The sequence below is a fragment of the Malaya genurostris genome, chromosome 2, assembly GCF_030247185.1.
Source record: "Malaya genurostris strain Urasoe2022 chromosome 2, Malgen_1.1, whole genome shotgun sequence".
NCBI classification, from domain to species: domain Eukaryota; kingdom Metazoa; phylum Arthropoda; class Insecta; order Diptera; family Culicidae; genus Malaya; species Malaya genurostris.
Window position 1 is genome coordinate 212,129,086 of NC_080571.1, and position 16,601 is coordinate 212,145,686.

The following is a 16,601-nucleotide window of genomic DNA, read 5'->3' on the forward strand; positions in this document are numbered from 1 at the left end:
GCTCATCTTGCGGCTCTGCTTGGTACATCGACCAGTTTTTTTCTAGCAATTTTCCTATAATATTTAATGGATCGTTGGATTGGAAAAGATTTAATAAATAAATTTTTTTTCAAACTATATTACGTGATTGAAATGGCAAGTTCGTGCCAGTCTCAGCCTTCAAGTTCACCCGTTCATTGTTGTCGGTTTAGCTTTCTTTTTCCCGGGGACGAAAATACGGTCACATCCGCTCTTTCGTTAAACATCGGTGGACGAGTTGGGGACGGGAACATCAACCGAAATTGCAAGCAAACGTGCGGTCGATTTTTTTTCTCCTTTAGACGGAATCCCAACCAACCAGACTAGCTGTTGGTGTGCATGTGCTACTTTACTTCAAGACGACGGATATGGCTGATGCAGTTCTGAGCAGTCGAGTTTCGCGACAAAGTGCCTCTTCAATCGTTGAGAGTTTTTCGAGGAAACATTCGCTCGGCTGCTGCTGCATTCATTTCATCTATTGCTGGGTATAGTGCACTAGAATAGTCACGTTTAATCTCGGTTAAATCATCACTGGGATATGTGATGATCAAACATTCTTTAAGTTTTCTGTTTATCACCTAATATTTTCTAAATTAGGTTAAAATTTGCAGAAATTTCTAAAGGACACTCAGTTATTATCCCTGAAAAGTAGAACAATTTTGAAAAACAAGACATTTTGCTCAAAACATCTTCCGTGTTTCACTTATTCAAAATGATGCGATCACCTCTACTCTGCTTTTAAAGCAAAGAACACACAACAAACTGCCATACATTATTTGGCAGAGTTTGTCGAGCTTGGGAAATATATTCGTGTTAGCGCCTTGTTGTCACTGTTATTGATAAAAACTTTTGGCTTGAAAGGTGTTTTTCTGGATAGCATGATTTAGAAATCAGTTATCACCGTAACTCGACACTGAAGGTACCTATCAAATTATTTTTGGGGAGCCGCGTTCAGCATAATGGGTATGACTAGAGTGCCTATAACCAGAGTGACGACATCTCATCCGTAATTTTGGCAACAATTCAAAACATTCCATTAGCTTTACATTGAATTGACAGGTCGTTTGCTCGTTTGGAACTGAGAGCTGTCATTCCAAACGAACAGCTGTCGCCACTCTGATTATAGTCACTCTAGGTATGACGATGCCATACGGAAAGACCGTATTCAGCGAAAAAAAAATTGATTTTCTGATTTTAGTTAGTTATTTTTCGAAACAACTAAAATAATCTAACTTTTGCAAACTTAATTTTTTTTAATTCTCATTCCCCTAATAATGATAAACTATTAGTAGAAATTGCTATTTTTTTAGTTGAACTCACCAATTAAACGTGCTGTCACTTCTTAGCTAAGGCACACTCCATTCCCATCCAACCATTTTTTTAATTGAATTAGAAAAATGAAATGCTGTTTTTAACCAACATGAATGGTTAAATTGGCTTCTGCAATCTGCAGTACAGACTTTCATAGCAACAGACTGCAGCTATAGGGACCGTGCACGATAACAAGTAGCGCCATTAGTGACGAATAGGCGAAAAACTCTACCATAGCTTTACACTGTTACATATGTTCACGGTGAATAAAATAGTCAAAAACCTGTTTTAATACAACATAGTGGTGTAATGATCCTTTTCTCACATCAATCATATCCTCATATATAATACTGTGGTATACCATTAAAAATATTTCTCTCCAATTCATAAAATAAACCAAAGAGATTGTTTGTGCCTTAACTAGCATAACCTACAGAATGAAACAGTTCTCTGACATCGATGAGAAAACGAAGTGAGTTCCACTATTGTAGGTATTTCGGGCACTAGAACCCGAAAACGTATAATCGAAGTTGGTTCGTATGGCCATCAACTAACATGATTTTAATTGCAATCGAAAATATGCTGATTTTCGGTAGGAGCATAAGATCATTCATTTGAACCTAAGATTAGGAATACCGGACTAAGTGTAAAAGTAAGAAAGATCCTTTTTTGAGTGTATGACTATTATCTGCCGTCGTTATTCGAAAACCAGGAATACTGTCGAGACCAATTTAGAAAACTTTTTACTTTTTTCGTTCCGACTCTTCAAGTGACGGTACACAATTTTTAACACACTTTGCCCTATCATTCCGGAACTGAAAGTCGGATCCGGATGAAATTCAAGAATTCCGTATAGAACCATGGGACCTTTCATTTGAATCTAAGTTGGTCAACATCGATTAAGTCATTTTCGAGAAACACACACACATTCTAAGAGTATGGACCATCCTGCGAATTATTTGAACTTTTAGTTAAAATATGACAGTCGGGCAGTTATTTTTTGTCGAGTACTTAAATTTATCTAAAACTGTGGCCCATTTCAAAGTTTGACGGATGGAAAGTTATTTGGGTCTATTTTCCTCTGAAAATAAAGTAATAGCAAGTGGTGTAATAATTGCAATTCAGCGAAAGGAAGAATAACTTCGAGATAAACTTACTTTATTTAAAAAATATTTAAACTTTTTACTGGGGTATTTTCTTTGAGTAAAAGTATAAAAAGAAATTACACAGAATCAATTTTACTAAAGGTCTGAAATTAGAATGTTTAGCAAGATATTTTTCAGTGTTTCCGGCCAAGTCTATTAAAAAATCATTCAATGTGCTGAGAATATCGTTCGAGTGTTTGAGTTTGAGTGAATATGATAAATACACAAATCCAACTGCAATGACAAAAAATGACGTGGCCGTATTTAGATACAGGACGAATAATTCGACTCAAAATTCAATAACCAGCCAATGTTGAACAATCGTTCGCACCGCACGCGAATAGTTCCTGGCTCCGGAAAAAATACGCAGAGAAAATACGCTAGAAAGTATTTTCAAACTCAGATTACAAGTTTTGCTATGGTAGCATTATTTTTTCCACTCGCCGCCTCGTGCGCTGTCATTATCGGGACACTAAACCACGCCCTCGTGCACGGTCCCTATATGGCGCCCTGTCACCGAAAAAAACGTTAATACTGTAATGACTACTAACCACTAGATGGCAAACTACTACCGAAAAGAATTTTGCAGTTGCGGTTGTCTTTTCTATATTGGCAGGTATAAATACGATAGCGACTTCCCGTGTTGTATTTACGGAAAAAGACATAAACGAAACATAGAATTCTTTTTCCTAAACTTTTTTTTCTAAATCACTGCTTTCTTTATTCGACTCCGCGAAATCGACTCTCTCACTGAAAATTTTGAGTACTTGGAATCAAACTCCAGACGGCGTAGCCCGAGCGAAACATACCATGAAATAACAAGAAGCCACAAAGAAGAACAACCGCCCACTACGAGTATTCTACACAAACTGTGAAGGATGTTATTTTCTTGTTCCAAAACTATGTTTTGAACAAATATAAACCTACCTTTCTTCTTGTTTGCATATAACATTCAACTGAAAAAACTACAACCAGTTGCAATGTAGGTTGGAAGATATAACGAACTTCGTTTGACATATACAGTTAGAGTGTAACATTCGAAACTCACTTCATTGTTCCACGTAAAAACATTATAACGCACAATCGCATCAAATGCGCACAAATTCTATCCAAACACACTTTTCACTAAGAGTTTACGACAATTTAAATATGGATATATTGTAACACATGTGAAAAACATCAAAACAATTTGCTAGCAGTTTCAGCAAGACTATCCTTCTTAGCTTTTAAATGGATTTTCGTCTTTCTCATATAGAAAGGTTTGGCAATCACTTGAAAAACCGACTAGTAAAAATTAGCCCGGAGGACCAAGTGTCATATACCATTCGGCTCAGTTCATCGAGCTGTGCAATATCTGTGTGTGTATGTGTCAAATAATATCACTAGGTTTTCTCGGAGATGGCTGAACCGCTTTTGACAAACTTAGATTCAAATGGAAGGTCTTCCGGTCCCATACGGAATTCCTGAATTTCATCCGGATCCGACTTCCGGTTCCGGAGTTATAGGGTAAAATGTGTTCAATAGTGTACACCGTCACTTAAACCGGTGAAACAAAACCGTAAAAAAATTTAAACTGGACTCAAAACCATTAATAATTAGTAGAGTCTGTACGTCATGTTAGTTGGTGGCCGTACGAACCGGTTTAGATTATACCGGTTCTTGGGTTTCGGTGACAATTAGATTCTTTCAGAACAATTGATTGTACTCTATTTTATGCCTTGAACAATTTTTTACATTTGAACATTTTTGGAAAATATCCTTTAAATCAAAGTCAATTATGATGATTTCAAAGTTACTTAAAAGATCAATTTTGGATACGAACAACCTCAAGTTATAAATCTGGATTTTATATCATAATAATTTTCAAGACAGAGAACGTACAAACTTAATCATTTTTTAAACAGCGATTGGAGAAGATTTTAAATATTTCGATCGAAAAATGTGAATGTGAAAAATTTGAATAACCGTCAACCAATAAACTCATTAATAGTGTAATTTTAATGATCCTTCGTTAAAAAGCGTCGATAATCTTCGGAAAGTGTTTGAAAATAGAATAGCAGCAATACAAGGAAGAAAATATGTGACACAGTCCGCAGAACATATTTTGTTACTTCAATTGATTTTCACTTTTGCATATTAAGGAACCAATGCATACGCAATCAAATTCCTTAATTTTGTTCATATTGTAACTTGATTCTATTAATAGATGAACGAACATTGTCATTGTTACAGCGCATGTAGTGATAAGACACTTGTTGTTTTGATGTACATAAATGATAATTTAACTTAAAATTGAGGTAACCCGAGTTTAGTAAGGATTTAAATTATACATGTAAAATCGCAAATCAGTTTGTCTTGAGTTTATCTCTAATACTGTATTTTATTGCATCTGATAATTCTATATACCTTATGATAAAAAAAGAACCGGAATTTTCATTTTAAAATTCCCGCTCTTGTCCAATCGATAAACTTTTATCCTCTCAACGTTGGCAACACTTTTATACACATTCTGTCAAATTTTGACGCATATCGTACGATTAGTTTTTGTTTCACGTCTATACAAAGAAGTTGAAACATTTTCGTGTGGCGATTTTCATAATGGATGAAAATTTAGAACAACGTGCGTGCATCAAATTTTGTGTTGCAAATGGATTTAAGTGTTCCGAAACGTTGAAAATGCTAGAAAAGGCCTTTGGTGAATCGTGTCTAGGAAAAACACAGGCATACGAGTGGTATAAACGCTTCAAAGGTGGTCGTACAAGCTTGGATCGTGATGAGATCCCTGGCCGTCCAACAACATCTGTTACTGAAGAAAACATTGCAAATCGTGTTGCAAAATCGTTCTGTACCGATTAGAGAGATTTCTGTTGTTGGGCATCTCTTATGGATCAGCCGAACACATTTTAACTGATGTTTTGGGTTTGAAACGCGTCTCAAAAAAGCTGAATTTCATTCAAAAACAGCGTCGTGTTTATGTGGTCAAAGAGATGATGTCCAACGCAGATAGTGACCCCTCATTCATCGAATGCATCATAACTGGTGATGAGGTGTGGATCTATGAATATGACGTCGAAACCGCACAACAATCGACCGAATGGCGCTTCGAAGGCGAGCCGTTGTTCTAAATTTTCATCCATTATAAAAATCGCCACACGAAAATTTTTCAACTTCTTTGTATAGACGCCAAACAAAAACTAATCGTACAATATGCGTCAAAATTTGACAGAATGTGTATAAAAGTGTTGCTAACGTTGAGAGAATAAAAGTTTACCGATTGGACAAGCGCGGGAATTTTAAAACGAAAATTCCGGTTCTTTTTTGATCATAAGGTATTTATAGATTCCTCTTCGAAATACGCAGAATGATGCGGTGTTTTTATGCATGACGCAAAGTCTCACGGAAAGAAATCCGTTGCTACTGTCATGATTAGAAAATCATGAAACCGGTCATTTTAATTTCTCATGAAACCATAAGCAAAAAGTCTTCTCCCATGAACATTAATCATGGTCCGAAAGTGTGTTACTTGAGGAATGCATTTCTTTTAAAATTCGTAACTCCAATTTTCTATCCGGATATCACTTTGAACCCTCTACCTCAAGTGATGTGATGAATTGTTTAATAGATTAATGGTAAGACAAAAAGCAGACATTGAAAAGCATGAACTATTGAAAATTTTTACTTGATCCTGAGGCATATTCATTTTATAATTGTGTTGCTTCACCCAACGGCTGACAGAGAATTGACAACATAAAGATAATAAACCGAACATTGACATCATAAGTTTTAAATTTTGTATGAATATATCTGAATGTGTTCTTACATATTTGATGTGACTGTTGTTAAAATAATAGTCCGAAAGCTACGTAAACCGATAAATAAATTCAACTGTAAATTAGGAGCACCATCTAACGAAAATTAGATTTTTTTTTGTTCAATCAGTTTGATTAATTTGTTTCATAGATATAACTACACAAGCTGTATTGATTCATCTAAATATTTTAAATAATACGATTTTGCAAATATGTTTTGAAAACAAAAAAGGAAAAATCGATCCGCGGTATTTGCAAGAATTCAACATAGGATATCTTTTTAAGAGGTTTGATTCACACGTGTATTTTCATGCAGTTCGTTTATGTTTTCCTAATTCTGAAACAAAAAACAAATCTGGAGCAATGAACACAAGTAAACACGTTATTTTAGGTGTCGTGGTTGTTCAAATACATATTTAAATTGTTGATGCTTCAAATTAAAAAAAAATCGTTGTGCTTTTCACTTTTTTTCTATTCAAATGTACATTATTTGAGACATTAGTTGAAATCGTATAAACAATACGCCACACACTTTCACACTATTCCATTTAATTCATATTTAAAATCTTCATATTTTAAAACATAACGACTGAATTTATGTTGCAAAGATTACCATCGCAGCAGAAACACGCCTGAAGTTATACCCAACAACGTCAAATGCGTTACGCTAAGTTTCAACGAAATCAGTCCAAATGGATCATGATCCGAGAACTTTTAATCATGGTGTATTATCACAACATGAAAATATACTATTTTCCCCAAATCATGACTCGTTTTGCTCATTTCTTCAATCGGAATTTTACCCGTGCTCCTATGCCGAACAAGAAAATGACGTCAATTTGGTCAGCTGGGATTGGTGGATGAGAACATAGGTCAATTCTAACCATTTTTTCAATAATATGCTATTGAAATACTGAAACGACGTTGCCTTACATGTTTAAATTAAAAGTTTCCGAATCGATTGGTTGTTAAATTATATCAATCCATCAACAAATAACGAGTTATTAACGTTCAAAACAATGACGCAAAAAGGTTACGCGGCTATTTTTGAAACTTTTAATTGACCCTTGGCCCCGTATAGTGAAGAATAAGGCATTTTTAATGCCAAAAGCAGGAGCGAGTGTCAGAATGATCCAGCGTATCAAGAGACGAAATCACCTGAAGACCTACAAGGAGCAGAAAATCTCGAAACAAAGAGTAGAACAGAAGAAGCGAGCAGCAACAAGGGCCCGAAAATTGTATTCGCGTCTTTTGCAGTGTTCGGATGCATGCGATTCGATGGACGATGAGACTTATGTAAAGGAGGACTCAAAAACCCTTCCAGGTCCACAATACTTTACTGTCATCATTGGGGAGGATGTGAGCGATGCGGACAGGTCGATTCAAGTGGAGAAATTCGGTCGAAAGGTATTGGTATGGCAAGCAATATGTTCCTGTGGTTTGAAGTCAACCATTTTTTACACTACCGGAACTATAAATGCATAAATTTATTGATCTGAGTGTCTCCACTGCTTTGACCGGATTTAGCGTCGGCTCACTATGCCAAACCCACTCTCAGTTGGCTTGCGGAAAAGGGTATAAAATTCGTTGAGAAAAATATCAATCCACCAAATTGCCCTCAGCTTCGACCAATCGAACGTTACTGGGCAATCGTCAAGAAGACTGGTAAGGCAGTTGGGAACATGCAGGAGTTCAAAGAAATTTGAGCACACGCGGCCAAAACATGCGATGCAACACTTGTTCGGAACTTGATGAAGAGCGTTCGATCAAAAGTTCGAACATTCGTGATGGAATAACTTAAATTTCATCCGGTTTTCCTTATGCTCAAGTTTAACCTCGTACAATAAAGGATCAATTTTTAGTTTTAAGTTACATGAGAAGACAATTAGGTGGATTAAAACAAATTTTTAGAGTCACCAATAGATTACTTACAATTTATTGGACACTAGGACACCATTTTTGTACAATATATCCGAGTTACCATGCAAAAATACATACGCCCTTTTTGAAAATCAGTCTAGAGTCGAATTGGTCTTTCTATCCGTGCAATTATACTATTTTCTCATACTGAAAACGTGTGCAAAGTTTCATCCGAATCCGGAGTATGTAAAGTCTGATAACTTGCTAATCATTTCTAAAGCTGCTCTACTTCGAGTTAATTTCGTTACGTCATGACACGTTTTTAAGATCACAAGCATATTTTGAATATATGTCTGGACTATATCTACAATATTTCACTATCTATCATATTATTTATATTGCCATTATTAGTAATGAAGTGGAAAATTGACAGTCGAACAAAAAAAATTTGGTTGGCGATTTTACGAATTCTAACCCTATAGTTAGTTTGCTCTCTTGTTGATTGATGGCCAAACAAACTGTAGGAATTAACCGGTGATTTAAAATAGATTATAAAACGTTTCGTTCTTTCATTTGAATCTGAATTTGTAGAGATCGGTTCAGCCACAAATTCCGAGTTCACTCACACTGCCACATAGCCTTTCTATAGTGAAAATTGAAAATCTCTATCCACCACTTTGCCTTTTCAACACTAAATATTTTATTCTTACATTGATTCAATGAATTGATAATTGCTCGCCTCAATTCTGAAGCTGTTTAATATCGGATACGATTGCCAATCATAGCCCTTCCCGGAACGAACAACTTTGAGAGCATACATTTGTCTCCAGGCCACAAATGGCTCCATTTGTCATACCATTTCGGTGGTATTATCCCCCCAGAATATAACGTGACGATCATTATCGTATGCAAAATGGCCCAAAAAGAGAACGGAGTCCTGATTTGGTACCAAACTGTGCCATATTTGCAAAAGGACTCCACCAATAAGCCACTGCATTTGAAGCACTATCCAGGGTTTGTGCGGGAACATTCACTGCCGCCAAAACAGCACTCAATTGGCGATTCATGAAGTTACGAGTACATTGTCTGGCAGGAAATAGAATGCAGCTGCGACACTCTGCACTGGTTAGACTGGAGTGGTGGTGCAATTTGGAATGAATATGCTATTAGAAGTGCACGGTTGCTAACTTCTGCATCGCTGCCACTGCGGCTGCTTCTGGCTGATGATGGCGATGATAATAACTGTGACTGTGTCATAATCATAGTTTCTATTAATGGAATGGAATACCCAAACTTCTCTGTTCTTTTGATAGCTCATACAAGACTCATTCGATAGGTCCAGTATAAACTATACTGGAGACTGAAACTACCCAATATAATTGGTTCAACATCCTTTCAAGTTACTACGAAATTATAAAAACGCAAACGAATCCGTTTTCTTTTGTTTACTTTTCCTGAACGAGCAGACTGTCATAGGTAAAAATTGATACGCGTTTTCCGGTACTGTTGAACCATGATGCGAGAAAGTGAAATTTTTCCATTATCTCAAAGTAGCAAAATGCAACAGATGAGTTTTGCTTTCTCGTTACAGGGCTGATACTCTCCAGAGCACGAACGGAACGGAACTTGTGCTGTACTGCCATCCTCGCACCCATCCCCAACGCACATTTGTACAAACACGCAAACAAACCAAACAACGTGAAACCATCCAGAAGATAAACTAGCATAGAAGATCATAGAATGCACATAACCGCAGTTGCAAACTCATAAAAGGTTCAAACGATCCTGTATTATAGTGCAGTTACCAACAAAGGGGGAAAAGAGGAGCGCAATAGTTGGAACAAGTCCCAGAAGCAGGAGCCGAACGACGATTTTCAGGAGGCGGTGAAAATGAAATTGAATGGTTTCGTAAATGTTTTATGCTTCAAACTGGTGCTAATTATAAATTTAGCAAATGGGAAATTGATGCACGATAAGGACAAACACGGTAAGTACATGCGCACACACAGTTGTTTGTTGCTAACAATTCGACCGCACGAATGATAATAAAGTATGGAATACCCTCTTTCGGATGTGGGAGGAACTAGCGATTAAATCATCCTGAAGTGTTTTTTTTTTCATTTGTTTCACAGAGCGCCTGTTCTCTAAAGTCACTGAAAAAATCGCTTCATTTATTACAAAGCAATATATCCTATAGAGGTTTCATAACTTGCAAAATGAAGCTTTTAATATTATGTCACTACATAAGCCTTTGTCTACACAGTTTTGCGACGGTTACGGTTCCCGCGAATCCCCAGTAGCAACTGATGGGCCCGAAGTTCTATCCACAATCATTGTTCTCGGAGCTCTTTGTAATAGGAACATTCGCTTGGCCTTACTCAGCTGGTCTACTATTATGTAGCATAACAGCGGGAAACAGAGAGAGAGAGAAAGAGACCAGAAGAAGATCAGTCGAGGAAGGGGAAAACGAGACCGATGTACTATAAATCAAACAGAATATTAATCTTTTTGTTGTATATTGTCACATATCCTTTTCACAAACACACGCATCTCCGTTACGCTTTCATCAGCTCCACTTACACTTGCTCTGATGTTTGAAGACAGGAGAAAATGCTGGATGGTTGTCATCCGCCAAGGTCTTTTCATCTATTCAGAAAGTGATGTTGATTTGTGTCACACGTAATTTTATTTGTTTCTTTCCTGAATGTTAAAGTTAACAATTTCTGCATGGGCAACAGTGCGACGAAGTCTAGTAACGTGATCTTTTTTTGTCCCGGACTTGTACGGCTGAAACATGAATGGGTGTAGTAGCAGTACGAAATTTCCCGTGATCACTGTACGCATACAAATAACTGACCACCTTATCCGACAAGGGTACATGTTACGATATTAAGTTGTTGGCGAAAGGAAAATACTCGAACAATCAAATATTGACAATAGAACTAATGATCCAACTCCAAATATTGACACTAGAACTAATGATGATTAGTTTACAATGCAGCATATAACATTCTTCAATATTGATACAGTCGAATATCCATTTGGGAACCGGAACGGAAGTTCGTAAATCGAATCTGCTGATAACAATTTGAAATCTGCTATGTCAAATAATTTTCAACACTATTTATAATGTTAAATGTGTATAATATTTTCGTTTCGGATTTTTTTAAACCGAATTTTTGTTATTTTCAAGATGGGCTGTCATCCAATAGGAGATTGATAGTACCTATTATCTTTCTCCGGACAGGACCAGCCTAGAAGCCGCGTAGAATCCGGTGGTAACAAAAAAAAATTAGAATATCCACTGGGTTCCTGCTTCCATATCGTAAAAAGCCCCAATTGCCGGTGTTTCTCTGTTCCTACCTTTAGTTACCAGAATTCTATTTTACTAAACTATCACTTGGTGGAACAAAGTGATATTATTTATTCCTAATTTTTCAAGGGATGTCTTCTTACCTAATTCTTAGAGGGTTTAAGAATTGTCTAACGGGAAAATAATTCTTCTTTCATGTTATTTCTCATTCTTCAGCACTATAGGTTGTGGTGAGCTCGATTCAGCCGCGTTTCTCATCAATTTTTCTCACGTGGTGATTCGATAACGGTGCATTACCCAAGTAGCAAACATTGTTCTAGTAATTAATTTATTTAATCTTCTCGCAACGATTATGCGATTGCAAAAGTGCACTTTTCTTGTATGATGTACAACAAGTTGCTTGTTTCATATGTTTCACAACAGTAATATTTAATAAGTGGAAACCGGAATTGAAACTGCTCAATGTGGAACATAATCCATTCAGGTTTTTGAGTTGAGTGATATGAATGAATTCTACATCCGTTACAAAAACGTGTTGAATCAATTGTCTAACATATCAAACAAAAATAACCGATATGAAGCAATTGTGAAACATGCCAATTATAACAAGTTTTAATTGCTACTTGGGTAATTGAAAGTTTTCCACTTAGTTGTTTGTAGTTTTACCTTTTTTTATAAATATAAAAAATAGGTATAGAATTCGCTCAAACTTTAGAAAAATTTTCCGAGGCCCGGAGGGCCGAATGTCATATACCAATCGATTCAGCTCGACGAACTGTCCGTGTGTGTGTATGTGTGTGTGTCTGTATGTGTGTTGTCAACTAAGAGGTCGAGATCTCAGAGATGGCTGGACCGATTTTGATCAAACTAGACGCAAATGAAAGGTCTCCCCGTCACCCTGAACGCTATTGAATGGAGATCGGATGTTTACTTTTTGAGTTATACGAAGTTTTATGTCAAAATTTTCAGTTTTTTGACAGTATCTGTCACAATTGACCTTGAAAACAGAATATATTATCAGCACGGTAATACCTATCCAACAAGCCATAGATTGTTAAAATCCGTCCATTTTTAACGGAGATATCGAAATTTTTGTGTAAGGGACTTTTTTCCCTATTCCAGCAGTAGATGTTTTGAGTTCTGTCTGGCAGAGAAATGCTAGAGAGCAACATAAAACACGATTTTTTATACTGTTACATACATTTGTTTCTAAGTACCCAAAAGACTGTGTACAGCACGATATTTTGCTTCGGACTGATTTGAGCACGGTTCGTTTTTGGTAACATAATCGTTCGAATATGACATATGAAAACCAGATGAATGCAGAATTTTCGAGTTGAAAGCAATTCCATAATTATATTGATTTAAACTACTTACATCAATAAATGCTGGAAGAACATAACAGTCTTATACCATTCGAATCAGTTCGTCGAGATCAGCAAATGCGTGTGTGACAAATAATTTCACTCAATTTTTTTGGAGATGACTCAACCGTTTTCTACAAACTTAGATTCATATGAAAAGTCGTATACTCCCAAACAAGGTTCCTGAATTATGTTAGGTTCCAACCTCTGGTTCCAGAACTACAGGATGATATGTGAAACGAAATTAAAACTGTGTAACTCATTTTTCTCGTAGATGGCTGAACCGATATAATATTCAAATGAAAAGTTTTAAGATTCTATAAAACATCTTATTTTTCAGTCAGATCCAACTTCCGGTTTCGGAGATACAGAGTGATTAGTATAAAAATGTCTATTTCACATAAATTAATCAGGTTTATCGGGTTAGCAGATTTGGATAGTCGATAACCAAATAAACTTATTTCATTTTTGGTTGCATTCAGTTTTCGTTTCGGAAGGCACCCAAAATTTTAATTCGCACTACGATTCCTCAACGATGTCTACATTGTTTTTCAAACATTTTGAAACAAATGTAAACTATACAGCTCAAATGAATTTGTCTGGCTTCGGCTACACCGAATTTCGGATTCCGGTTCCAGTATCGAATCGTTTCTCAAAGCTCAATCGTTTTCTCAAAAAAGCCAAATCGAATTTCAGAAACAAAAGTTCAAATAAAATAAATCCAATTTTATCCAATTCTGACTTCCGATTCTGGAATTGTAGGATGATGAATTTTTAAAATTCAAAGCGATATGGGAGATGACAATCCCGAAAAGCTTTAAAGTTGGACTCAAAAATATTGCAATTTATTCGTCATATGGCCATACGAATCGGTTTGGGTTATGCTGGTTCCTGAATACCGGCTCTGAAAATACCTTAAATTACCCTAAAATCTGAAGAGGAAATTACTTCGACATATCATGGATCCGATTTGTAGTTTCGACATTACAGAGTAATGAGTGATTAAAATCTCAAATTGCCACTTAAAACGACGGACATTAGAATAAAGTCATGAAAACTGAAACACCGAAGAATATTCATGCAAAAAACACATGTGGATTGATAAAAAAAGGTATCATCTCACTGCTAGGTGGATTAAGCACGTTTTCTTTATATCATACTTTTCTTTCACTAGATTAAATAATTTATGAATTTAGTTTTCCAATGCATATTCTAAGCCGCCTGGATGGTAGAAAGCAAAATCTCGGCATTACATATCTTTCGTGGGATTTGGCCTTCCTGTTTCAACGGACTTGACAGCCGATTCATAGCAGGTGGTGAGCCCAATTCGTCTGCGTCTCTTGTCTCTATTTTGAATATGGCGATTCGCCAGCAATAAAATTGTTACAAGTGTGCGTACACATATCTTCTTACCAAATAAGTTGTTTTGATGCTTTGTTTAGTGTTTCTATGATCTACTAAGAATCTGTCCGGGAGCAATACGATTTTATACAGTCTAAGTAGGTCTGGAATCCTTCTAATGGCCAAGTCTGAATTCTTTTTGGTTCAGCCGTCTTGGTTGTCTTGAATATTTTCAGTTGAAATTGTAGCTGAAGTGTCTAGGTGTTTACTGTGATAATCAGGTATAATGAAGGAGATCAGAGCAAGATAAGCTCTAAATTTATCTCATAACTGCTAACATCATTAAGTTTCGCTATGAAACAAATCGAAGATCATTAGATTAGAGCGATAGTCGTTCGCAGAAATCGGTTCAATCGAAAATAAATAAATACAGTCTGTTAAGTAAGAGCATGTCCATCAGAGCTTAATATCCATAAGTGATGAAGTCGATCTTCATTTTTTTCTGATCGGAGGATGGAATCTCTGTTTTTAGCGTTCTAAAATTCAGTCAAAGTCAATCGTCCATCGGGAAGATTCAGTGGCGGGCAGCTAAAAACATTAAACAGTCGGTATCGATTGTCAAGAATTGGAATCAACGATTTAAAGAATCAAAAACCTGTCAAATCGTGGATCAGATGTAAAAATAACCAAAAAGAATGAAAAACGAATTCTGGCTTAATTTTCACACAATCCTTACGTCAAGAACAAGTGAAAGTGAAGGTCTCAAGCCAAAGCCTTGGTGTTACATTCCTGTAGTGGAATTTGACCTTCTGTTTCTACAGACTTCGCAGCCGATTCAGAGTGTACAGAACCATTGCATGGCTGGTGCTACGATTCTACTGACACTATGAATCCTTCCAGGTCGGGGCTCGAACATACGACGACTGGTTTATAAGCCCAGTGCCCTATGCATTGAACCGCCAACCCGGGGTCTCAAGCTATCACAATTCGCCATTGAGAAACATTGTGCAAATCTGGATCTTGCTGGAGATCTGGCTCTGTACTGCATGGAAACTGTAAAAATGCATTGTGACACTCGATTTGCCTTTGCAATCGCGTGATACAAATCCTATGGAAAACGTCCGGGCCAACATCAAACTGATGCTCCGTGGAAAACGTGTAAACACTATCAGCTATCCCAATATATTCCATTTATTTGGATGGCACTTCCCCTCGAATACGCCGAAAATTTAGTGGAAAGTATGCCTCGGAGATACCAAACAATTATTGATGCTGGTGAAATTAAACTTACTATTAAACTGAAAGAGTGTTACCTCAGAATGTATTTAATGTATGTCAAAATTTATTATTAAATCAATTATTCCAAAATTATGCTGAGCACGGTCTTACTTAACAGACTGTAATCAAATATAAATTCCAATAAGTTAACTATCGTCTTTTGTATCATTATCACAGCACCTCAGCATAGAACTGATTGGCCGTCTATTAAAATACAGTCTGTTACATAGGAGCGTGGTCACGATTACTCGCCATCGGTAAAGTGGAATGGTGTGATGTTTTTTTTTTACACAGAGGGCAGTAGTGTCCTTGACGCAATGCGAGAATAAATCAGCTGACTATTGTTTACAATTCGATTTCAGAATTTTTCCAAAATGAGTACCGCGTACGCTACGTGCACCGAAGCAGTTTTTTGTGCTCCGAGCTGCCGCGGCAAAATACATGCAAAAAACGAAACAGTTCGTGAGTAAGTGGGTGAAAAATGTCGACGACTTTCAAAGTCGCGGTTCTATCGGTGTATTGTCGGAAATAAAAGACGAAAATGTGATTTGTGACCTGTTTTTGCAGAATCCAACATTAACTTTACGCGAAGGTGCTTCAAAATTGACCAAAAAAGGTTTAAATATATTGCACGGAACTGTTCGCGGACATTCGATCGCAAATAATTTGAAATTTCGACGTACTTTGCAAAAACCGATTTTGAGTGGAGAACATGTGCAAAAACGTCTTGAATGGGCAAAGGAGCTAAATGGTGTCGTGACCTTGGATTAGCCCTCTCAGTCGCCCGATGCCAATCCAATTGAGAACGTTTGGGCTCAAATGGAGATAAAGCTTAGGAAAAACTGACCACACAAATTTAGAGGTCATTTTCAGAAGAATACGCGCAAAATCTCGCTCAAAGTATGTCTCAAATGTATCAAGCCATTATTAACGCTAATGGGGATTGGAATTGCTATTAATGTATTTGTATACAAGTTTTTGATCTGATAAAACAATATTCAAAAGTATTTTCATGTTGAATCTTTTCATGTTCTCACAACAGTGACCACGCTCTTATGTAACTTCAAATCGATTGACTACAGTCTCGAAAGTTTGAGCTGTACCTGATACTTATGAATGGAAATATTACATCATTAATATATTAAATAGTTCTGAAACCGGA

General features: G+C 36.6%; 1 protein-coding gene across 4 annotated transcripts in view; it reads left to right on the forward strand.

Moving 5' to 3' along the window:
* Window positions 1-16,601, forward strand: part of LOC131427403 (nephrin-like) — a 219,118-nt gene that overhangs the window by 72,368 nt on the left and 130,149 nt on the right. For all 4 annotated transcript variants that reach the window (XM_058590556.1, XM_058590557.1, XM_058590558.1 and 1 more), the window contains exon 2: window positions 9,735-10,130. In XM_058590556.1, the coding sequence (XP_058446539.1) occupies window positions 10,034-10,130 (97 nt within the window). In that variant the 5' untranslated portion in view covers window positions 9,735-10,033. The remainder of the gene's footprint in view (window positions 1-9,734; window positions 10,131-16,601) is intronic.